Source organism: Chaetodon auriga, chromosome 9 (genome assembly GCF_051107435.1).
Source record: "Chaetodon auriga isolate fChaAug3 chromosome 9, fChaAug3.hap1, whole genome shotgun sequence".
NCBI classification, from domain to species: Eukaryota; Metazoa; Chordata; class Actinopteri; order Chaetodontiformes; family Chaetodontidae; genus Chaetodon; species Chaetodon auriga.
Genome location: NC_135082.1, coordinates 13567712 through 13593030, shown reverse-complemented (window position 1 = coordinate 13593030; position 25319 = coordinate 13567712). Strand labels below are relative to the sequence as shown.

Sequence of the window (25319 nt, the reverse complement as noted above, 5' to 3'; positions counted from 1 at the left end):
ATTGTCTGGAGAACAGACAACCAGCAGTGATGTTTGTAAGCAGTACCATATGAAGATCTATTTTTGCAGACATAACTTTCAACTAATTCACCTTTAAATATAACTGACAGTTTCAAATTCTAAATTGGTATACTGCATTAAACACGCAGTATTGGAGAAAGCGCTGCCAGTTTGTACCTGAAAGGACAAATTGAGGACTACAAAACCCAGATATCACTGGGTGGGTGTGGCTGTTGGATTGCGTCATGGAATTTGTTTAAGACTCTTGCATCGAATTCTGGGGAAGCTCGCCATCTTTGAAGACGATTAGTCAGAGGCGTTTTTCCACTTTCTTTGTTAAGATATTTCACACAACTGATAAACCTACTCTGTCGAATCTCAGAATTGTTAGGAGGAAGGTAAGACCGCTTTTTGGACCATATCCAATTATCACGGTGTTTTGTTACTTCGTGTTTTGTCTATTTCCCTAACGTTAGCAAATGTTAGCCAATTAGCTTCTCCGCAATTCGACGTCTCGCAAACATGGCAGATCCTTATCTGGCGAAATAGCTTGGCAAACTATCAGAAGTTGGCCTATTTGGGCATAGTAATACTATTAGGATGTGCAAAGGTGGTAATTGATAGTCACGGGCGAATGTCTATTGTACTTACGTAATGTAATAAGTTAGACTAACTGTTGTAACATTAATGGCGTATGGGTGGCTAATAGGCTTAGCATGCTCGGCGCTCGATGGGCCTTTGAAACGAGATCAGGCCAAGATTTGACGTCCATAAGCTTCCTCTGTTCCCCTCTCGCCATTTGACAGGTGATAATTACATACCTCCCAACCAGAGTGCAACCTGTTCAACTGGAAATTATCATATGTGAATACTGCCATTGTTAAATCATCGACGGTGGACGATGTCAGTCTGTCAAAGGCTTTTCCGGCTCAGGTTATCGAGTCGTTGTGAAAACGTCGTCAATACGTTAACAAACAATGTTAGGCCTGGCTTGCGTGTCATGCACGCCCAGCATTTTATCGACCAGGCTTTGGTAAGGCAACGTAATGTAAAGAAGATTTAATAAGGAAAGTGTTGTTTGTTATTAATGTGAACTTAGTTTCATGCAGGCATTGCTTTGGGCATTATGTTTTTTTCGTGTTGTGTATTTGCACTCAGCTACGTACTTGAACCACGAAGAGGTTGTCTTGACTTGTTTTGAGAGCTGTAATTACCGATTTATTTTTGCTGGTTAGTTTATTGAATCATCATTGGACAAAAATTGGACGTAGTCTTCGAGTCTAAGGTGACATCGTCACAATGCTTGGTTTGTTTGACCCAACAGTCCAAAACTCTTACATATATGTAGGTTGGATATATGAGGAGGGAAGAGCTGTAAATCCTCAGTGTGAGAAGCTGAAGCAGGAGGACGCATTTGATTGTTTTTAAATTGTAATTGACTGCGAAGTTTGGTTGATTATCAATATTATTGCAAGTTTCAGTGTATCAACAGTGGATTGATCTTTCAACTCATCTTGCTTAATTTTTTACCCAGCGGTCCACAGCTGGCTGACCACATGGAATGCATAATATTGGCTTTTTCATTGGAGGAGGGGTATCTCCTCGACAGTCTTATTTGGAAGACTCCAGCTGAGCCCATGGCTACAAAAACATTGCAATGATTGATAAATAATGAAATTGCACGTCTTTCAGGACACAGTGAAACTCCAAGTTGTGCCGTTTTGCCATTTTTTTCTTTCCCTTCCATGTCTTTCAGATGCGCCACTCAAAGCGAATGCGCTCCCCAGGTGTCTGGCTCGATGAGTACAGTTGGGAAGAGAGAATGGAGTGTCGCAAACGTAGGAAACGGGATTCACACAGCAGCGAACGAGAGAATAAATCCAGAAGAACTCAGCATCAGCACAAGACATATGAGGGGTAATAGTCTATCACTGTTTGGTTGAAGTACCTGTTAAAATTGTGAATAAAAATGTGATGAAGTAGTACTGTGAGCTCAGGTATACTCAAAATGTATTTAATTGAGTTTTTGTAGTAAAGTTGTTCTATACCTACATCACATTATAAAATATATGGGTTGAAAATGTTGGCAAACTTTTGGATGAAAATAAAAACAATATCATTTGTCTTCCACTTGGTCTTTAAAATGTATAGATGGAGCCAAACTTAAGACAAAGACAGATCAAATACTGATGATGCTAGAAATGCTGTTTTAAGTTTAATGTGTATTTTCACACAAGAAATGGCAACAATGACACTGTTTAAATTGTGGAGTCACTAAAAGCTCAGATAGATTTGGTTTTTAAAAATAGTGACTGCATCTGATTAACTGTTATTAGTTACCATTTATACTGCTGCTAGGTTGTGTTACGTACTGAAGGGTGCATACAGACTGTAAAACACAACTCTTAAATGCTTATGACTCATGCTGTTTGTTTTCTTAATGCCACATCTTAATCTTTTTTTTTTTTTTAAACGAAACTCTTGACCTTCAGAGATAAGTCTATTTGCCATTTTAATCATCTGGTGAAGTTACGTGCAGTGTTAACGTTTTGCAATTCTAGCTTTTGGTTGGCATGCATGGTGGCCCATGGGGTTACATTAGATGTTTTCAGATCTACTCTAATTTTAATTCTGTAGAGAGGCAGACTTCTTCCTGGAAGACAACTGACACCACCAGGGTGCTAGGGCTGTAGGGCTTTCTTGGTCTTATTTAGATGCTTGGGTGCTAACATGGACTGCAGGGTGTGTGTGCTGCAAGTGATTGGAAACATTCTGAGCAAACATGAGAGCAGCTTGTGTGTAAGGACCTGTTAGAAGTTAATAATAGTTTTTATGTGCGTAATAAACAAAGTTCCCTTGAGGTTTTTTTTTTTTTTTTTTTTTAGATCTGTGCTTTTCATATTGGCAGAAATGTTAACACATAGGTGTTCACTTCTGGCATGTGGAGTCCTGCAGGTGTAGAATCACAGATTGTATTGCGCACCATCAGGTTGTGCCGAAAGCTTTCCACAACTTTCAATGGCTCACACTTAAACTCTGCCAGTTTGGCTGTCTGCCCAGGTGCATGGGTTTTAAGAGGCATGCTTTGGTTTGCCAAGGAGATGGCTGTATAAATGTTAAAATTGCCCAAATATGTGGCATTACATTTTGACACATGCATTCTCCTAAAAGTGCTGTTTTCACAGTGATAATCTGTTGATAAAATGCTTTTTGAACTGCAGCATCATTGAACAGGATGCTCAGTGTTTGGCTGTAAATCAGTATGTTGCTAATTACAAATGTTACATAAAAGGCTAAAGGGGTAGGGTGTCAGGCAATAGGCGGACCATTAGCACCATCATATACTGTCTTCATTTTAGAGCTCAGTCACAGACAAGGAACTGGGCTGTTCCTGACCTGACCTATGCTTTCTACTCCTTGTTTTTCATCTGTATGTGTGTCCTGTTTTTGTTTAACTGCAGGCAGTACCTGGAAACCCGCAGTTTGAACCAGAGACTGGACTCTCGGGAAGGACGCAGTTTGGACATGGCCTGTGATGAGGACAGTCGTGAAGGCACCTGCAAGGACAGAGAGCTGGACTGGCACCACTACAGCAAGTCATCTGGGCGTAGTGGGCGCAGTGGTCGGAGTGGTCGCAGCAGGCGAAGCAGCCGCAGGCACAGAGACAAAAGGCGCAGGCGTAGCCACTCTCGCCACAGGTCCTCCTCGGTACGAGAACCTCCTTCTCCCCTCTAGCCCCCTCTCCTGTCTATACCACCAAATGGAATGGGTCATTATCACGGGTGTTTAGCCAATGCTCAACACCTAACTCTTTGTCTCTCTGTATCTCTCTGTGTGCTCTACTCTTCACTATTAAGCATGATTGCCAGTAATGGGTAGGGGACCACGGGGCTCAGGGAGTAAGGGATTGTGAAGTAAGAGAAAAGTGGACCCAGTATTTGTGCTGAAATCTTATTGGGCAGTTATGGGACGTGATAGTAACAAATTAAGTTGTATAGGAAGAGCTACAAACAACCACACATGTAGAAAGACTGTAATCAATCAAGTTCAGTTTTTGCTGTACTACTCTGAGAAAGTCTCTCATCTGAAAATCTTGTTGCCATGTTTTTCTTCTGTAACACACACTATGTGGTGGCTGGCGCCCAATTTCTCTGACGGGGCTGAATTTGAATTTGCTGCTCCGCCCTTCCGTCCATTCGACTGGCGGTGTTACTGAACGGGCCGAATCTATCCACTCCTACACCTCCCCCCCTTGGCCTGGTTGATTGAATGACGATGTCGCATTGTGGTGGCCTGGTGCTGGCTGACTGATGGGTTATTGATGTGATGGCGGATTGCGGCGGTTCCGGTGCAGAGGAGGAGCCATCACCGCAGGAGCAGGAAAAGATCCAGGAGTTTTGAGGATGATGACGAGGGTCACCTCATCTATCACAGTGGAGACATGCTGAGAGCGAGATGTATAGAATATATACCTTTTTTTTCTACTGTTGTTCACACTTTGTCTCTCTCACTCTCTTGTTGTCTGGTTTTTATTTCCAAACATTAATTTATAGGCTGAAATATTTGGACCAGTAGACTTTATATATTTTGGTTAGATATTGCTTGTCAGTGTAACATATTTAGCATTGAGTTGTATGCCAGTGTTGAGAAGCCTGTTACAGTAGTGTAGCTAAACAGAGCAATGTAACATCAGGCAGTGAACCAGCCAAAGGGCAGTGTTTCACCTCGTCAGTGCTGCCTTTCTAACTTCACTTCTCTATTTTCTGTAGATGAGATTGTGTGTACTCTAGGAGAGGGTGCCTTTGGGAAGGTCGTCGAATGCATTGATCACACTAAGTAAGTATAAATCTGAGAGCATACCCTCCAGCTTAATGTCTTTCTTACTGGCTCTTTGTCTCTCATTTGATATTAACATATTTATGGCGTGTGTTTCCAGTGACGGAGCTCGAGTGGCTCTGAAGATTATTAAAAACATAGACCGCTACCGTGAGGCAGCTATGTCTGAGGTAGAGGTGCTTGATCAATTGAAGTCCCTCGACTCTGGCAGGAGATAGTGAGTAACCTCATATCACAAAAGCCTGATCACCTTGCGGTTATCACATGAAAATATGTCCAAAATTTGCCATGCAAGAAACTTATTTTGCATCTACTGTTCCCTTCCTCCCCTTTAGTGCTTGTGTGCAAATGCTGGACTGGTTTGACTACCACGGCCACGTTTGTATTGCCTTTGAGCTGCTTGGCCTCAGCACCTATGATTTCCTCAAGGAGAACAACTTCCAGCCTTTTCCCATAGAACACATCAGGCACATGGCATACCAGATCATTCGAGCCGTGCAGTGTGAGTAATGGAGACAGATATCACACAAATACAGGACGTTTAAAAAAAAAAGAAAGAAACAAGAAACACCTTGGTTTAAATTTAATGGTTTGTTTTTTTTCCTTCCAGTTCTGCACAAGAACAAACTGACTCACACAGATCTGAAGCCTGAGAATATTCTCTTCATTGATTCAGACTATGATATGGAGTACAACCCTGAAATGGTAAGTGCAAATATTCAATCAGAAAAATCATACCTGGAAAAAATCAAAACAGTCTCTTTTGTGCCAGCAGTCGTGTGAGTAGCATGATTGTGTTCTTGTCCTCAGAAACGGGACGAACGAACACTGAAGAACCCCGACGTGAAAATTGTGGACTTTGGTAACGCCACATACGAACACGAGCACCACACCTCTGTGGTGTCGACACGTCATTACCGTGCCCCTGAGGTCATTTTAGGTAAGTTACTGTTTCAAAGTGCTGCTCCGAAGCTTTAAATGGATCATTTAGTGGTGACTTGTTACTGAGTTAACATCATCTCTTTCAGATCTTGGCTGGGACCATTCCTGTGATGTCTGGAGTATTGGTTGCATACTCATTGAGTACTACCTTGGATCTACTCTCTTCCAGGTAGGTGGCAGTAGAGACTGTAATTAAATTAGTGCCATGACATTTACAATAGATGGTGAGATGGGTTATGGTATTTTCTCCTTCAGACCCATGACAGCAAAGAGCACCTTGCTATGATGGAGAGAGTCCTGGGCCCTATCCCCACAAACCTCCTGCAGAAAACCAAGTAAGAGGAAAACTACCCGATCTAATTAACATTTCTGTGTCAGGGAACATTTCTAAGGTCGCATGAACATAAGCCTCATATTGAGGTAATTGAATTGTTTTGATGTGTAATCATTTCACAATCATTGTGTTGTACAGGAAACAGCGTTATGTTCACCGATGCAAGCTTGACTGGGATTCACACAGCTCTTCTGGGAGATATGTCAGGAAACACTGCAAACCCCTCAAGGTAAGAGGAATACTAGTGGAGACAGCTACATGCCATCAGTGTTGGAGTGCGCCTGTACTCAAAGAATCACATCTGTAAATACACCTGTATTCATCAACATGCCGTTAAAAAATACACCTTCCAGCAACTCCCAAACTCTGGTGTTTGTATTGTACCTTGTTAGCCTGCTGTTAGTGGCCTGATTTGGTGCAGCCACTGAGGACAGCTAGTAGACACATTAAGTTTATCCACTGGAGTTGTTGTGACCAAGTGAAATACACAATATGCAGGCTAATGTATGGAGCTGGCTGAGGGTACCTTGCCTGAGCTAAGCAGCTAGTCTTAATGCTAAGCTGCGCTAAACACAACTAAACTATCTGTATATGAATACATGGAAAAATTATATTCATCTTTGCATCCTATTCTTGGAAAGATGGCACCCAAACCTATTTCCCAGAGTCTGTTCCCTTAACAACTCTTAAGTACTACCTCAGTAAGTCGAATAAACACAAATGAAAATTGAGCGTCATCAAACTGGTATTTACTGCAGTGTCTTTTGTGTCTTGTCCACCGTGCCTGTGCTGTTTATTATGGTAGTTTTCACATGTAATGTCGAACTACATTTAAAATATAGAGCACTAGATTAATTGCAACCTAATTTAAAGAGGCTCATTTACAATTGTCCTTTCCCATCAGCATTACATGGCGTCCAGGGGCGAAGACCACCAGCAGCTCTTCAACCTGATAGAGAAGATGATGGAGTATGACCCAGCTAAGAGACTCAGCCTGGAGCAGGCCCTCCGACATCCCTTCCTCTCCTGCTACCGCAAGAGCAGCAGCAATGGCAGCAAAAGCAGCAAAAGCGACAGCAGCAGCAGAAGAAGAAGCAGCAGCAGTAGCAGCAGAAGCAGCAGCAGCAAAAAAGACTGAACTCCTCAACCTGTAAAGCTCTGACCTGTAACCTCGGTCTGGGCTCAGCTGTCAACATGACATTTATTGTGGTGCTCGGTGCCAGCCTCTACTTCCTGACTCTCCAGGAGAGGTGTACCTCAAATGACTGTATCAGTCCACTGCCTGGCTTTGCTGTGTCTCGTCTGCAGCCCGTGTGTTTCTTAGTCTCACTCATCTCAACAATTCATGTTTTCATTGGTGGCATGTTTTGATGTAACGAATCCCTCAACTGAGTTCTATTTATTTGCCGTTGTAATTTAATTTGTATCTTCTAAGCACATACTGGTATAGCTGTTTTTTTTTTTTTTTTTAGCCCAGTTGTGTCCATTGTCTCTATGCGTTGTGATGGGTAACTGATTTAAGAATTTGCTTTATCCTGCTTCAGTCTCGCCAGTAAATGTTGGATGTAAAAAAGCTAATGCAGGCAGAAAGTCCTTGTACATAAAATTTGTTAAGAGATTTTTTTCACTGACTGGTTATGCAACTTTTGCAGTATCGTGTACATTTTCTCAATAAACGTGAATAGACGACAGACTTGTGTCTTGTGTGTAAGCTGTGCGGTGGTTGAGATGTTCCATTGGGTCCAGTAGCTTCGTTAATCCGCAGGATGGCGGTAAAGAGCTGCATGGCAGCGCCGCCTGAAATAACATCGCTGAAGTCCAACAGGAATATCAAACCAAATCTATAACAATGTCAGCATTGTAGCCTTATAATAGGGAAAAATATTGTCATACTGATTTTCTTGTGAGCATTTGTCTGTTGTGAGATTTCAGTGAGTATTTACTACAAACTGCATCAAACCGATGAGGAGAATTTCACAAAGTGGACCAAGTGGTCGACAGCGAAGATCAGATCTGTATTTAACTGACTTCAAAGTGCTGAATTATTCAAGTTAATTCTAGATCGAATATGGGAACATTAATAAGAGATGATTGATTGATTTCCATTATTTTCCTACATGGTCTGCGGAGATCTGTTCTCCACTCAATACGGCGACATGCAGACTTTTAAAAGAGGCTCGAGGTGTCATTTTGCCGTTGTGTATTTGAAAGTCTCAAAAACAACAACTGATTCAGCAAATGTCACAATTTACCACTTTAACAGAGCACATCGTCACCTGCTCCAGTTCCTCGGTCGCATTTAATCATTCTGGGTGTTGTCTGCGCGGACAGTTCCGCACTGAGTTGAGGCGCCTGATCAGAGAGAGACAAACGCTCTCAGCCTCACAGCTGTCAATCTGCAGCCTCCCACGTGGTCAGCAGGGCGGGCGCATCTAAACTAGTTGAACATGCAACTTTAAGGGAGGCAAACAATTGGACCCATTGCTAGTTGCAATTGCACATCAATGTAGGATACTCCCCAACTGGAAACAACGACCTGCAAGTCAGTAGGCGCCTCTTCTGTGGTTGGCATCAGATCGCTCCCATCTGTGCCTGGCGTTCACCCGGTGCGCACTGCTGCTGCCTCCTGCTCCAAAACGAATTTAAGACGGCGCTTTGAACCCTGAGCCGGAGTTAGTGTTGTGAATGTGTTAGGTGCGTGTGGCAGTTGGTCCACGGAGCCCGGTATCTGTTTGTTTTCAGAACTACACCAACAAAACAAGCTATTTTCTCTTCGCCAAGGAGATATTGAAGCAGGATTTCAGCATGGATACAGCCAGCGACTCTGTCGGGGAAAGTAAGCCGGTTTGTCAGTGTGCGCCCAAGTCTGTGGTCCCGCGGTTGCTCCAGGGTTTCCCCATCGCTCTGTGCTTGCTGATGTCCCTGTGCTCCGTCACCGTGTGTCTTCTGATGAGCTTCAAGTCCTACCAGCTGGAGAACCGACTGCAGATGGAGATGAGCAAAGCGTCTGTCTTCCACCCGTCTTACAGGGCTTTTCTGAAAGAGGACGGGACTCTGATTCCAGAGCTGAGCACCCCAATAGGGAAGCTCGTGGAAGAGGTACATGACATCTATTGTGTATTTAATTAGACCTGATTATCGTTGATAAATGCGCTTACAAAGATTGTGTTTGTGGACCTCTGACAGACGCGCTGCTGGCCTGTGCGTAAAGTGTGCGTAATAACTCAGAGCATATGCAACGACCTTTACAAACACTCAGACTTGGCAATTGCACCCTCATTAATCCCTCCAAAATCAGTCCTTTTTAATGCATGACCTTAGGGATCAGCCATGCATGCAGCTGGCCAATTAGTTAGCAGTTAAAGCTCTTTATGGGGTGACATAATCACTGATGATAGACACAACCTATAATTTGATCTCATGGAAAAGAAATTGAGGAAACTCCTTTCATTCTAAAGCTGTAAGTAATGGCAGAACGATTATGATCTCATTATTGTTAGTGATGGTCATTTAGATTCGGCTATTTTCATCTTATTACTTTCTCTGAAATTTTGAGGAATGATTTTTATGTTCTACTGGACTTTGCTCTGTGTGTCTGCAGAAAGCTGTGGTGCTGATGCCGAAATTGCGCACAACTAGGGATGTTGGCCCAGAGTGCTCCTGTCCTCCAGGTACCTGTCTCTGTTCACTTACCAACACATGCAAACAAGACACTAAAGACCAGAATCCTATCGGGTCAAAGTTACAGTCTAGGCTTGACTGACTGCTTGTGAAACCTTATAGTCTGTCTGCATGCGATGCTTTTGGTAGCTCTCCTGAACTTTCAGACTGTGTGCGTGAGCGTGTGCATGTGTGTCTTTTTCTGTGTGGAGGATTACGGCCCCTAAGCCTGTCTAGGGCCCATACTGTGACAGCAGGGCTCAACACTCCGCAGATCAGTGGGCTTGGGGATGTCCAGCCTGAGCCCTGATGCCTTGTGTCAATGGGGGGATGCTCACTTTAATAGATGGAGCAGCCGTGTGCCAAGATTGGCCACGTTTGGCTTGTGGTGTTCATTACAGGGCTTGTGATCGTTCCCCGGGTGGAGGACAGTGTGTGATCCACATCACGTTACACGCCAGCGTCCCTCGTTATGCCTGTAAATCACAGAAAAATCATAGTTCTTTTATATTTGATGTGATGTGTCTGCACATATTGATGAGGCGTGAACATGAGTGGGTGTGTGACCAACTCATCTCAGCTGTGTATTTAATGGTTTACATGGGCTCTTTTACATTACCTGTGGAAAGGAATGTTTTGCTTTATTGCCAGAGAAATTCTCTGCAGCAACAGGATGCGTGCGTGTTTGATTGAAGCTGGCATTCATCACATTCCACTCTCTAAAAAATTACAACTCAGGTGGAATATTACCATTGTTTCCCAAAGGACAGGATCTGCTCGCACACATTTTTCTCCTCTTAAATTTTTTTTCGTGTCAAGAAGTTACAGCAGAGTTTTTAAGATCTCCACTTTTGGGAATTTCCTTCCGTGGCTCTTCTTTCTTTCTCTTGCTGTCTGGGTGTGAATAGCCCCACAACAACAAGAACAGGTGAAAGTGTTCAGAAGTGGAATTTCTGGCCCGCTTTCAACACATTCTGTTTTCCAGTCTGAAGTCTGCTGTGCCAAGATAGCTCGCTGGCTCTGGCTGGCTGGTCAGCCAAGTTGGTAAAGTACTTGTTGGTTGCATTGGATTCAGCAGAGCCACTGATACTGTTAATGCAAGCTGTAGTTCCATTTTTGACTCAGTAGAGTTGTCATGAGAGGTGCATATACCTTGGCCAGTTAGGACTATTCTGCACTGCCCATGCAGGGTACTCATGCATTTTAATGGAATTACTCCATTAGATCATATTATTGTCTCCCATTTTCCTGTCAGTTTTGCTGAAATGCTGCGTAATCAAGCGGTTTTGGCACTGAAACACAATCCCTCCACATCTATTCTCCTTCCAGTTTCTGGTCTTTAAATATGGCCTTTTGCTTGTGGTGAAACAAAAGGCTATTTGGTTTACTGCAGCTTTGATGCAACTGAATGCCTGTTCATCTCCCAACGATTAGATTGCTCAATACAGACTTGTTAACATTTCTCCATAAAATGTGTTTATTTCTAAATTGGGGTTTCTCAGCTGATAAACTTGGATTTGGTGGGTTTTTCCAGGTGCTTCGTGCTCAAGCAGCCACATGAGCTAGGTGCTGTCAGGGGTGTGCATGTGTTTGTGCCAAGCACTGTATACAGTATGTGACTTATGTCAAACGTTTTCATGTACATGCATCTGAGCTGTGCTGTGCCTGCATGTCTGCATCCCATCTGTGTCCTTGTGACTGAGTGTTCATGCTTGTATGATGGTTCCATCTGGTTGCTTGTGTGGTGCGTGAGTCTGACTTTCTGTCCCTGAGAGCCTTTGAGGGGCCGACAGAGGCACCTCTCTCAACACAACTCTGTAAGAAGAGACCCTCCTCTCCCTTTAGCACCCACTCTTCCCACCTGAAACTTGAATCTCTCACCACCAGGATCACAGGCCAAGGTATTTCTGCCTGTATGTGTGTGAGAGACACGCTGCCACACAGCATGAGCGGCATCTCTGCCATTAAAGCTATGCCCTCCGCATCAGGGTGCTCACCTTTCAGTGTGCATGAAGACTGAAGCCCAACAGGGGGCAGCACTTTTGCAGCAGCGCTGGAAATGATGATGTTGAATTTTTCATTGACACTTGTGACTGAATGACTTTCTTCTGATTGAAAATTAGTATACTGAAGGCAAGGCCTTCTGGTTCAGTCACATCGAAGCAGCAGAGACACCGCCTATAAATAATTTAACCTCAGGCTTTGACTCAAGACATTTATCTCCCGCTTCGCTTTAGTGGAAGCAGCATTGTGACACTTTTATGCTCACAGATCATGAGCTCACAGTCGTCAAGGCTTAGGCGAACTATGTCGCAGAGTCAAACTCTGCTTACAAGCTTCAGGTGTTTGCAATTAACACCCGCCTGTTCCCTCAACAGACACACAGCCTATGCTCTCGCACACAAACGGACACGCACACATTCATTACTTACACATGAACACAACACCTTTGGCTTGGCTAATTAGAACCATGTGAGGGCCTGTATGTCCTGCATAAGGGGAGCGTATTGTCATCTCTGCAACTTGCATTTAAAGGCTGTTTAACACGTCTGTTGCCAGCTGGGGGGCACACAGTCTGCCCACACTTGGACACAGCCCAAAATGAAATGCCAGTCTGAGACGTCCATTAATATTACTCAGTCGCCAGTCACTGCAGACTGTGCAGGGGAGGGTGCTAAAAGCATGCAGTCATCACTCATCCATTGAATTTGAGGGGGATTTTCATGTTTTAGCAAAGTGAGGGCTTACAGGATCTTCTATTGTGTAACCTCTTGAGTAATTCAATTATTTCACAACATTTAAATATGTTTTAAAAACATGATTTCTCACTTCCTGCAAAAAAAAAAAAAGCTTTAAAGCTACAGTTTAAATTGCCTACTAGAAATTGATGGAGTGTGTGCTGCTTTGACAAAAATGCCTTTTTAACTGTGTCAAAATGTAATGTTGATACTACGTTAGTCCAGTAATGGATTAGTTGATTGACAGGAAATTAATCAGCAACTATTTTGACAACCAAGTGCCAAATGTCCTACAGCTACAGCTGTTAGAGGATCGCTTTGAACTTAGGGAAATGTGACATTTTTCTCTATATTTCTGATATTTTATAGCGCAGACAATCAATTAATCAAGTATATCTTGTTGATATATTTGATTAATTGATTACTAATTGTAGGATATCACCTACAGTTTGTGGTTCAGTGTTTAAGTTGAAAACGTTGTCTGTACATTTGTATCTGGAGTCAGAGTTGGGACTGGGCTCCTTCAGTCAGTTTGTCTTTGGTGTAGTGTATATGAGGCCAAGAGGTCAGACCCCTGGCTGCGCGGTCAGCTCAATTTCCATCAGATAAGGGCTCATTAACACACTGAAGAGGAACACAGGCCCCCAATATATATGTGTTTGTGTGTATTTATATAATTGAGAGAGCATGCTCACAGCGGGGCTCCTTGATGCATTTCACATGCACACATTCCAGCAAAAACTGTATTTGTTAACATATTGTGTGCCTTCTGTACAAGTACAGCTATTTGTATTTATTGTGTCTCCATATTCCCACATATGTGGCGGGTTACTGTTCTGCTCTCCAGTCCACAATGTCCAACAGGCTCAGAAATAGAGTAGAACGTCGTGTAAGGAGTCCATCAGCTGGCTGCTGGTGTTCACCGGTCGGTCTGGGGATCAACCTCTCGCCCATGAGGCAGAGGGGAGGCTGCGCGCTCTCTCCGCCCAGCTCTCACCTATAGAAGGAGCCTGGACGGGGCCAAAAACCCCCCAGGGCTGCATTTTGTTTTTAAAGCACTAATAAATCAGACAGGAAGCTTGCAACTACCTATACACCCTCACTGCCACAGGAAGAATACATAGGCCATATAAAATCCATTATTGTCCATTTTAAAAATAATAAACGCAGGAAATTTGTTTTCATAAGTGGTCTTGTTTTAGATTTGTTCCGCTGTAGCTTTGGGCTGCTGGCAGTTTTTTTAAGTATTGATATGCTGGAGAGCAGCACATAACTAGCTCTGTGTGTACGCGTGTGTGAGTCTCTGCTTCTTTACACCATGTTTCTCGTTGTGTGTGTGCGTGCGTGTGTGTGTGGGGACACGCACGCGCTTGCACTTATGTGTTGTGTGCATGTGTGTTTATTTTGATGTGTGCAGGCATATGTTTTAGTGTTTGGCTCCCAGTGACTGACATTGCTTTAAATTCATGGTGTATGAAGTCCGTATCCTGTGGCAGAAAATCCATACGCCTTCTTACATGACGCTGCAGGGGAAAGGAGATTTCAAACCAGGAGAGGAAAATAGAAAAATATACAATTTCCAAAGTACAAAATGCTTTCTGTCCTGCTGTGAGTCGAGTATCTGTGCACACACAAACACACACATGTTGGTCTGTAGGGTGTTTTCTGCAGAGTAAAATCTGTTTCTGCTCCAAACAAGATGTAGTTGAGAGTAAATCCTCCGACACTCCTCACATCCACCCTTTCATTTGCTGTTTGATTCTCCAGCTATTTAACCTGATATATTGGGAAATTAGGGAAATTCTGAATTGTCATTTAGTCTTCGAAGGAAAAGTGCTGCGTAGGAAATGTCACTTATTACTTTGTTGGTGGCATAGACTGTAAAATGAAGTGTGGATGAAGCCCTCGGTGTGGGGACTTATGTTTGGAAGCCTCCAGTTTGGCATTATTGCCTACGCCATCTTTTTTTTTTTGGAGTCATGAGTGACCATATTTGGACAAGAGGGAGCTGGGGAGGATATGACTGGCAGCGACTTGTCAAACACAAGGTGGGACATTTTCTCATACTTTAACATACAATACAAACCAGCGGCGTAGCCCCCTGCTGGCCATGAGTAAAAATGCAGGTTTTAGGCACTTGCATATTAACGTCACTTTTCAGACCCAGTCCACTTATTGAGCTATTGATGATTGGTGGGTATTGCTTGTTAACAAGGAAATCACCTCATCCTTCCCCTCTTTCATTGCAGCCTGCTTCGTATTTAGCACTGTATCACAGACCGCAGATCGTATGGTCATATGGACAGCAGCTCTAAGGCACAGCTGTGCGAGCTGCATGTCCTCAGGTTACTTTTATCTTCCAGCTGATGTGTCTGTTATTCTTTCTGGTCACTGTAAGAGGCGAATAAAAATGAGTGACTCTTCCTGATGTCTTGTTCTCATTTGGAGGATGATCTTGGAAGGCTCGAGTGTGTTCAGTTTATTTGTACAAGTGAAGGGGAATGCTGCCTCTTTGAGTTGGAAATATTGAGTTTGGAGACGGTTGTGTCTGTGTTGATGAAATCAAGGCTGCGCTGAAAAAAAATGTATTTTAGAGAAACTGAGATCATTCAGTTGTAAAATCCAGTCTGACGTTTGCTGAGTATGGATTGGTCAGCGCACAAACACACACACACACATTGATTTTTGGGGTCATTACATAGACTTGGACCTTCATTTCTTGAAGACTTACACTAACCATAATCACAACTTGCCTAACCCTAACCTGAACCGCTGACCCAAAAATCAGCTGTTTTCCAATTGGGGGTGCAGTTGTTGTCCCTAATTGGACAAGTTGTCCCCAATTAACTGGTCTTTAGTCAAAAATTTGTCCCTGAAAGTAGCCTCTCAGAAGTACACACATACACACACATACACACACACACACACACACACACACACACACTATGCACCCACACGTAAACCACATCCAGACCCCTCCCCTCTCTGTCTCTCATCAGCCTTCTTATTAAAGTTAGCTTTGTGAAACCACAGTGTTTAACAGCAGGGCCGACATTCTTCCTTTTGAAAAATAAACAGCCGGACACGGGCCGGCCCATCGGCAGCCAACGAAGCCCCACACGGACCTCAGGAACACGTCGAGGAGCAAAGGGCCGTGCAGAACAGCCACGTGGAAGTCTCTGAACAGACAGACTCATCCTGTAATGGCAGTCTTTCATAGAAAACATTGCTGGATGCAATCATGTGTTGACATAGCATCATATTAGCTGTGAGGTCAGTGGAAGTGGAAAGTGATGTGGAGCAGGTAAAAGCGGAAACATGCATTGTGAGATGGATGGTTTTGCATCCGTGTTTTCATATTTAAGCATCAGATTGTACGTTGTCACCTCTTGGCAAGCAGAGAGCATATTCATTTTCAAAAGGAGCCTGTGATTAAGCAGTACGATGTGTAAGGGCCTGTTCATCTTCACATCTTTGTCTTTTTTCAGACAAGTGAGGGAACTGAGCTAGTGTTGTTTATGAGTCTTCTCATGCCTCTCATAGCTCCATTTAGTGGTGCTGTTCCTCGTGCACACCCCCATCATAAACATGGGCCAGATGAGCGTGGCTTATTACCACACGTGGACAGAAATATGATAGATTGTAGAAAGCATTAAGTCACAGATTTACTATAATAAGTTATTTTTACATCTTCATAAGAGAACATTTGAGGAGGTTTGATCTAAAATGAGATACGACCCATTAAAAAAAAAAAGAAAAAAACACATGGCAACATAGAAAAACTTGTTTTTGAAGAACATCTGATTCGCTGCTTTCCGTACGGCAATGCTTCGTCTGATGCACAACTGCAAAACACCAACTGTTTTCAGCACACCAGTGTGCACCAAAAGCATCAAGTGGTGTGTTAAACCACAGGGACATGATTCATCCCTTCAGTCTTGGACTGATTTTAGAGCATCGCCACACAATCATTCACGGTGGCTCTGGAGCAACAGAATCCGCTAACTTCAGTTAGTGTTTGAAAGGCTGACAATTATTTTAATATGTCTTTATTATATCTGCTTGTATTCAAATATGTTCTTGTCCAGAAAGAAGCTACAGGCAGAAAATTATGTCAGAGCATAATGCAACTTTCCATCAAATCTGGGACTAAAGAGTCTGGCAAAACAAACCCATTTAACATGTCACTTTAAAGGGAAATGTGAAAATGTGAGTATTGCCACATACTTGGGTAGGGTGTGTGAAATCAGGAAAGTAAAATTAAACACATGAGTTGCACATTGGCTTCAAGTTTAAGGGAACACATATGAAATACTTGCCCTCCTTCCTTCTTAAAAACAACTCTCAACCCTGAAAAGCTCCAAAATAAATCCTGATAAGGCCGTAATAGATTTCCCAAATAACTCAAATTATCAGCCAGTATCAAAACATTTTAAGAAAACTTTCACAGGGATGCCGTATTTTCAGCCAGAGCTGCAAGAGTCCGGTTGATTAGAAGTGAGAAGAGCTTCCTGCGCAGCGGTGAGCACACACAGTGCCAAATGTGGAAACTATTATGATGTTTTCTTTAATTATCACAAGTGGCAGGTGACAAGGTGAATAGCCTTTTAATGGAGGAGCAGAAAAACTCTTTAACACCACCGTGTGGCCTCTGGCTGGCTGACAGCCCCGCAAGGTCGAACCGTCCCTCTCTCTGCTGCAGCATGTGCCTGAACCTGATCAGTCACTTGTCTGAGACCTTAAACGGCTGCTGACGAACTCTTTTGAAATGTGTTTAGAAAGGAGACACAATGCTGTCTCGCAAACCAAACCTATGAAGTGTGTATACGTCCCGTCATCTGTTAAGATGTCCTGCATGGATCAAGGTTCACAGAAATAGGTTTCCAGTATCAGTCTTTTCCTTTTACGGCCCACTTAATCCATCAGGAATGTAGAAGCTGAATCCAGCTGCAGGAGGGGACTCACGCGAACACACCTGGATTTATTGGACAGATAGCATCTCTGGACGTGAACCCAGAAAAACAGGGAGGCAGACTCGGAGCAGAGGTTATCGTTTATCCCTCCCAGACACACAGTGGAATGAGCAATCAAGGTATCTCTCCTTGGGAGCCACAGAGGAGGCGGGTGGGGTGTTGGAGGTGTGAAGCAGGGCATCGCTGATCCAGATGGCCTCGCTGTGCCGAACATGCTCCTGCTCAGTGTAAAAGCCCTCAACAGGCTCGTCACTCTCCCAGCACCTCTTTAATGAGAGCTGCGCTCGTAAAACTGGGCCCGAAACCTTTGAACAAGCCCTCAGCATCACTGGCCCATGTTATTCTGTCATAACAGGGAGGCGAGGGGCATTTTGGGGTGCAGCACAGGACAGTTCTCAACAACTTAACACCACCACTCAGGGAGGGGTGTATTTACGTGTGTCAGGCCTGCTTTCTCTCTCAGTTTGACCTTTGCAGATGTGTCTTTTTGTCCCTTAGTTTTTTTTTCTGTTCACAAGTGATGCATTTCTCTCCTCCTGCTTCCTCCTCTCCATCCCGGCCTGTATTTATGATTTGAGAAGTGTATATTTAACATAGGCTCTGGGATCCGGATGGCCTGGGGCTGCCGTACCTCCACAGTGGGTCAGCCTGTTTGCTATATGTATATATTAACCCAAAGTTCAGCCAGGAGTGAGCGGGGGGGGGGGGGGGGGGGGTGGACAAGGCTATCACACATACTGTAAACAGACAGTGAGGAAGATGCAGAAAGACGTTCTCGGGGTAAGTGGACGCCTCTTCAGGTGCGTCTACCCAACGAGCTCATTTCCTGGTTTTATGCAGCCTTCAGTGACAGCAACAGTTTACTGGCGGCTCTGTTTTGCTGAGGCAGAAAATGTAGTAGTTGACCACAGGCCTCATGAGTTACAACTCCACTATGGATAGAGAAATCTGAAAGAATAACCCAATAATTATATATTTGCGTTTTTAATAAAAGGAACTATGAATCATCAGGGGTCTTGGTCAATTTTGAGGGAGTCAAAACAAGACTGGAGCTTAAAAACCTCACATGGCAAGAGTTAACCAACCAAGACGTGCTGTTGTTCTGCTCTCATGTTTACAACCGTATGTAGCACATCTACGGCTTAACATGGAACCGCAGCGGCAGCAGTTAAAATATCGACTTCATTGTGTGTGAAACAGCCTGCCAAAGCCGTTGATGGGTCATTTCACTTTCTGAGGTTTTTCTGAGCCTGATTTGAGGATTTTGCACGCAGTCGTTTCCCAGCAGCATGGATATCTGAACATGATGACAATCGCGTTTCACTAAATTTACCGTCTGACTGGATCCCATCAGTCAGGCTCGAACTTACCCAGAAATCCTTAGCATTGTAAATTCATACGTGCACATCTTAATGTGTGCCATCAGTTGTGTGTGTGTTTACCAGCAGGTTTGTGGCCAATGCTGCTGTGACAGTGTGATAATGGGTGTTAAATAAGTGTTAATGAGCTCGCAGTGGTGGACACACACCATGACTTGCTGCCATTAAATTGAAACATTCGGTGTCTGTCATGAACGCTGTCGCTGCTGCTGCCGCTCACTGTCTAACTGCCTCGGCCAGATGGAGGCACAGATGGGGGGGGGGCGAGGGAGGAACTTAGTATACCGAACTATAGCGCACATGTTGAAACTTTTTATCCATGTTCCATCTGTTTTTTACATACTGAGCGAACGTTTGTGCATTCTGCTTGCAGAATGTGTGTGTGTGTGTGTGTGTGTGTGGGCCTGCACGTTAGCTCACCTCGCATGTGTGTTGTAATTCTCATGCGTGAACGTGTGTGTTCCTACGTTTCTGCATACCATCCAATAGCCCATCTCCATCGCCAGCCTCTACAGGGACGTCTTATCTGCATATTTGCTGTTCTACTCAAAAGTCATCATAAAATGAGTCCTGCGTGTATTTTTGGAGCCAGGAGAGTATATCGCAGATGTCCAGTCAGCTCTGGTTACACGTGGAATATCTGGGTTGAACATGTGGACAATCTATCAGGTCCACCATCTCTCTTTCCTCTCATTCTCTCATTTTCATTCACATTCTTTTCCTCCATTATTTTGTTTCCCTGAATTTCTTTTCTTTTCTTTTTACCCTGTACATCTGGTCTTTGTGGACCAATGCAGTTAGTTTGCACACATTTAGGGTGTAGATGAGTTGGATCCTGGAGGTGCTGAACCATCAGATGCGTCTGAATCCGATCTATTGATGCTCACTTAAGCATGTGTTTGTGTGCTTTTGTGTCTGCTACAAGATGATTATCACGGTTCAGGAGCTGCAGCCTTGACACTCATCAAGAAGAAGAAGGGCGGCTTTGGTTTAACAAGACAGCCGGGAATATAAATAAATAAAACACACACACACACACACACACACACACACACACACACACACAAACGTGTAAACATACAGCCAGACACATTGAGATGCGTTCACACACTTTCATGTTGCTGTCACTGCTTTACTTGCACATGGATGCACTTTTGGAACGGAGCAGGGCCTTTTTTGGTCTTGTTTATTTACTTGGAGTGCTTTCTCACGTCCATGTGGTTCTGATTGTGCGATCTGGAACGAGGACAAAGACGAGGATGAGTGGAGCGAGTAGGGAGAGCGAGACGGCGGCAGGAGTGTCAGAGAGACGGATGTGCGCAATGTGATTCTGATGAGTGGAAATGCAGCAATGTAAGATTTATGTGAAGTGTACATATGGGATCTAATATTATGATTCATTTCAGTGTCTTTCTGTCATTTTAAATTGCATTGTCTTGTCTTAATATGCTATTATTGCAACACCGTCTTGGCATGAGGTGCTGCCTTCTCTGCCTCGAGCCCCATATGATTCCTTTTACGTTCTAAACAAAGAGTTTGGCTGTTTAAAGGAAGGCTTAAACCAAAAAAGTATGTATACATGGCTATAACTGCCCAAATTGGCCCTTAAGTAGGGAACGCATTTATAACACACAATGGGCCAATAGGCCTGACCCAAATCAAGCTGCTCATCATAAAACATGTTGTTGAGAGTAACAGCCAAACCACCCGTGCAAAGGGCTTCTCTAATGCAGTTTTAATTGAGAGAATTGGCTCAAGTTGTTATCTACAAAGCAACAAAGTCAGCGCACAGGCAGGAGAAAAACACTGCTGATCAAATTGGTGAGCATTTTGTTAATCAGCGGCGTCGAGATGGGAGGTCGGATTTCTGGCGTGTGGATGAACTTCTTTCAGGATCTGTCTATTTCCTGGTAGAGTCTTACAAAGGAGCATGTGGATTTGTTGGATGCCTTGAATGTTTTTATGCAAGGCACTGAGTGGTCCCAACCAAACCATTGCAAACTGATTGACCACATATTTGTGATGAATGCTGCACTCTGTTCAGTTTTGTTACCTGGCTGCCGCTTAGCACATTATTCGACATCTGTGATGCGGTTGTGAAGTCTGATCGGTCACTGCTGATTGCCTGTAAACTTATCCTAATCCAATTCATTTTAACTCACAGCCAAAAACACTTTTTCACCATCCAGTCTTTTTCTGAGAGAACAGAAGATCTTTTAAAAAAATCCTGACAGATATTCCCTGCCTTTTTTCTTAATCACCATCAGTCTTTTAGTGCCAGCTGCCTCCCTTGAAGAACTGTTGTAATTCACAGAAAATCCTCCGTAATATCTCCCTGTTTATAGTTTTTCAATGGTGCAGCTCTGACTCTGACTCTGACTTTTCGGAAACTGGAATCCTTCTGAGCTTTTTTAACAAGCAGATGTCTCTGAGACATCTTTCCTGTCACAGGATGTCTATTGATTTACGTGTGGCTGAGTTTGATCAAATCAGACAGATGTGACAATTTGTCTGTCTGGTATGCCAATTAATTTGCAGTGCAGATCAGCTGATTTTATTTGGTCTAATTACCTCTGAACTTTTAAACTCTCTGTTTTCACATTGGCTCTATCTGGCTCTGTTTCCTCCTCCATCGGGAAGACAGACATGGGTAAATGGAGCGTAAGTACCAAGATGTTTATCTTTCCTGTCCAGGGTTTTTGCTCCCTGCATGTCTGAATGGCTGTGTGTGTCTGTATGTGCAACTTCACATGTAATTCTATGTGTACATGTGTTTGTGGACAGCACAGGTGAAATCCAAGGCATTACATGGCTTCTTTTCCTGCTGGAGGTATAACATGGACAGGAGATCGGAGGGATAGGAGGGGTGTGGAAGCACTGTGTGTACCCCAAGCAAACAGGCCAGATAAGATCAGAGTGGAGGGAGCACAGCTGGAAGCCTTCCTGAACTGACCCCCTTTCTCCGCCTCTCTCACATTCCTCCAAAACCCCTCACTGCCCTCTTTCTTCCCATTGTATCCATCCCCCTGTTTTACCTCCTAACATCTCTTTCCTGCTTCAACTCATCTTTTCGCCCCCCCCACCCCACATTCAGCCTGTCGCTGCATCCATTATTCTTTATTTTTCAAACAATATCCTCATGTTTGGAGTTTCCTCAGATCGTTTTTCTCCTTCTGTGTGGTGTCTCCCCTCCTGTTCTTGACTTTACTGCCTCTTCTCTGTCTTCCCTCTCCTCCTCCTCCTCCTCCTCCTCCTCCTCCTCCTCCTCCTCCTCTCAGCAGGACCTCAGTAAAGTGGGGTCAGCCTTTAGCATGTAATGCTATGTCTTTCCCCTGTTTCTCCTGTGCTCTTTGACCATGCTCATTAATACTAGCCTCTCTAAACTGACCGATTGCCTTTCATGTTTTCCCATGGGTCGTGTCCTAGACATGACAGTAGACCTAACATTTCAAAGTAAGGTCTCTCTGCAGGAGCGTGTGTGCTTTTTGTGTGAATTCACATTTGTGTGTCTGCCTGTTTAATAGGATCAAGACAAAGCAAAAATAGTGCAAAGCAGCTGTGCTTGTTATCTTTTGTGCCCAGGTTTAATGTCATCGTATGAAGCCATTACAGGTAGTGTCATTGCTCACGAGTGAGAGGCAACTGAATTTCTTTTTTCCCTGCTGCAAAAGATGGTTGGATTAAAATGAAACTGTGAGGAACATGAAGAGGAGAAAAGTGAGGAAAGCGAGAAATATGAAACCGTTGCAGTCTTGGAATGATTGTCATGTATATTTAGCTCAGTGTGTGGTGACACAAAGACAGCTGTTGTTGCCAGCTCACTTTTATTTTTGCCCAGCGTTGGTCCCTCCTGTCACTTTAACCAGACCCATATCTGTAAATAGTCTGTGCTGCTGACAGAATGTTGAGACAGATCACACACTGCAGAAATGAGATATTATCTTTAGATGTTAGTACAGCCAAGAGGTTATTAGGAATCTAACAACCCAAATTAACTGAACTCAGACTCGGGATCAGTTTTAGATGAGTGCTACAGGCCACACGTGCATCACCAATGTTGTTTGTTCAGCCTTTCCTGCCAAGTAATAATTTTCAGCCCATACCCTCACAACCTGTTAACCTTTATAGCAAGAGTGGAGGCCCATCATCTCTCCTGCAGTGAGTTTAAAACCCTAAACAAGTCCTATTTAGTGTGTCCAAAACAGGACACTAAATAGAACACGCACGCACACCCACATACACACATACACGCACACACACCCCTCCCCTCCCCTCTTTCCTCTGGGGACCGAGCCTCCATCAGCACCTTGGCACTGTTCTTGCACCAGCAGGGGAGGGGGAAGTGGAGGATGGATGGAGTGAATGGGGACTGTACTCAGCAGAACAGACTACATCTGAGACATCGTTGCAAATGTTCAAACCTGCTGAAAAATAATTACGTCAAAAATGCATAAATAGTATTAATAAGAACATATTTTGTTGTAGTGCCATTTACTACCCAAACCCTAATTTTAACAAAGCTTGTTTTACAATTTTCCAAGAAGAGAATCAGTGCATAATTGGCACGTGGTTATTGTTGTTGCATTCCTATTTTTTTGATTTTTTTTTTTTTTTTTTTTTATCAACAGAGGACATTCTGACCTTTGAAAAAAACTCCTGCAACACTTGGTGTAAAGAATAGCTTTATTGTGAGACCAGTTTGTTTTGGCTTGGGGTCTTCATCTGGGTCATCATACAGTACATGTTCTTTGTAATGTTGTCTTATATGATGACCCATGCTCCTTGGAAGTAGGTGAACTTGTGCTGAAAATCCTTTTTCTGCTTCAGTTAAAAACAGTAAAATAATCCCAAAACCAAAGCGTGTAATTTTGTTACACATAATTGGGTATCACATTTTAGATTAATGGTGTAAAAATACAACAAACAGAGAGAACGTGGATCAGGGCTTTAGGTCTCTTTAAGGGCAGGGGGTAACGGGGGGGGGGGGGAGTAGCAGCAGCAGGAGAACTGGAGGGGGTTGGGGTTGGTGGAGGGGTGTTGAGGGTTCCACGACAGGCCTGATCTGTTCGCTCAGGGGGTCAAATGGCCCTTCGCAGAAAACGGATCAAATGACCTGGCTTTTATGGTCCTGAAGTTGTCTGTCTGTCTACTTGTCAGTCTTTCGGTCCCTCGGTCTGTTTACAGGTCTGCCAACTGTCAATCATCAGTCACTTAGTCGCTCACATGCAAACACACACACTGGCCCCTCAGACCAGCACCTGACCCCAGGCACTGATACCAGACTCGGCTGTGGTTGATGTTGAAGTTGGAGACTTTGAGCTGAATCGAGTTAGTCAAACTCTTTTTGGACCCATATAGCACGAAACAGAAAGACCCAGAGGAGGACATCTGACCTGGTTAGACCAAACAAATATGTTTCAACACAGGGGTCACTGTAAACAGCTTTATGAATATATACACAAACGCAAAGCTTGCACGCCAACGCAAGCAGGCAGTACAGTACGTACGCATACACGCACAGCTGTGTAGACATACAGTATATGCATGAGATGGAAACATACATAGTGATTTTGAATGCAGCCCAACAAATCCACGAGGACTTTGACTGTACTCCAACATGTCCAGCACTCACACACACACACCCTCACATTAACCAGTCAAGTACAGGAGGTGTAGAAAGGAACAGGAAAAGGAGGAAAATCCCATCCCATCTTTCCTCTCCTCCCCTGAGGGTTGCAGAATGAGACCATTGTTGTCTGTCGTCTTTCTCCTCATTGTAGCCATCATTTGTTTTTTTCATCCTGCACAACTGTGCACTCCACGTAGTTTAGATACCCTATATGATCAACCTCAAGTGTGGAAAAACAGGCCTGCTCTCTGCGTAGAAGACCCACACCATGCCCCTGTCTCCTGCTGGTTGTGATTGTGCGTGTGGTATTGGGCTCTTTAGTCTTGTGTACTGTGGTGTCACATTTGTGCTATGTGGTGTGGTGCTGCGGTAACACCGAGGAGGTGGAGGGCAGACAGGCTAAACAGGGCTCTTCTTTAAAGTGAATAAAAAGTCTTCAGTGTGAATAAAACCCTGTTTTTCATTCACGTTTGTTTGACACACTCTGGCGTACACAGACATGTGTGCACACTTGAGTTACGCTGACGGTCCTGTCTCCGATTAGACGATTTCTGCAAGTGCAGCCCATGTGTGCAGGGTATGACGCTAACTTTGCCTATGGAAGCGCGCTCAAACGCTGCAAACAGCTCCAGTAAAGCATCAGGAACATACGCCTTGACCAAAAGAACCTGCATCTGGCTGTAGTTATGAACAACAGTGCCTGCTCCACTGAGCAAACATGGGAGACATTTACAAGATCCTTTTGAATGTCTAAAAGAAATCACTTTCATATGTGTTCATCAATCCAAGTATTGACAGATTCTTCGCATGCATTGATATGTAGTGAAA

General features: G+C 43.8%; 2 protein-coding genes across 3 annotated transcripts in view; both read left to right on the top strand.

Moving 5' to 3' along the window:
* Window positions 1–266: 266 nt before the first annotated feature.
* LOC143326136 (dual specificity protein kinase CLK4-like) lies at window positions 267–7803 on the top strand. 2 transcript variants are annotated; one of them, XM_076739651.1, is made up of 13 exons: window positions 267–398; window positions 1757–1917; window positions 3462–3708; window positions 4355–4457; window positions 4770–4836; window positions 4937–5053; window positions 5172–5338; window positions 5447–5541; window positions 5647–5776; window positions 5865–5947; window positions 6034–6113; window positions 6251–6341; window positions 7017–7803. In XM_076739651.1, exons 2-13 carry the CDS (start codon window positions 1757–1759, stop codon window positions 7248–7250), a joined length of 1575 nt encoding a protein of 524 aa, XP_076595766.1. In that variant the 5' UTR covers window positions 267–398; the 3' UTR covers window positions 7251–7803. The 2 variants fall into 2 exon arrangements, with proteins under 2 accessions (XP_076595766.1, XP_076595767.1); XM_076739652.1 differs by lacking the exon at window positions 4355–4457 and having other exon boundaries at window positions 270–398.
* Window positions 7804–8598: 795 nt separating this feature from the next.
* The window catches only part of LOC143325355 (uncharacterized), a 116310-nt gene continuing 99589 nt past the window's right edge, over window positions 8599–25319 (top strand). Inside the window, exons 1-2 of the mRNA XM_076738340.1 lie at window positions 8599–9211; window positions 9714–9783. Coding sequence (XP_076594455.1) covers window positions 8918–9211; window positions 9714–9783 — 364 coding nt within the window. The 5' untranslated portion in view covers window positions 8599–8917. The remainder of the gene's footprint in view (window positions 9212–9713; window positions 9784–25319) is intronic.

Coding starts and splice junctions, on each gene's coding strand:
- LOC143326136 (XM_076739651.1), top strand. CDS start 1,757: ATGCGCCACTCAAAGCGAATGCGCTCCCCAGGTGTCTGGCTCGATGAG. Junction 1,918..3,461: donor CAGCACAAGACATATGAGGG/GTAATAGTCTAT, acceptor GTTTAACTGCAG/GCAGTACCTGGAAACCCGCA. Junction 5,542..5,646: donor TGGAGTACAACCCTGAAATG/GTAAGTGCAAAT, acceptor TCTTGTCCTCAG/AAACGGGACGAACGAACACT.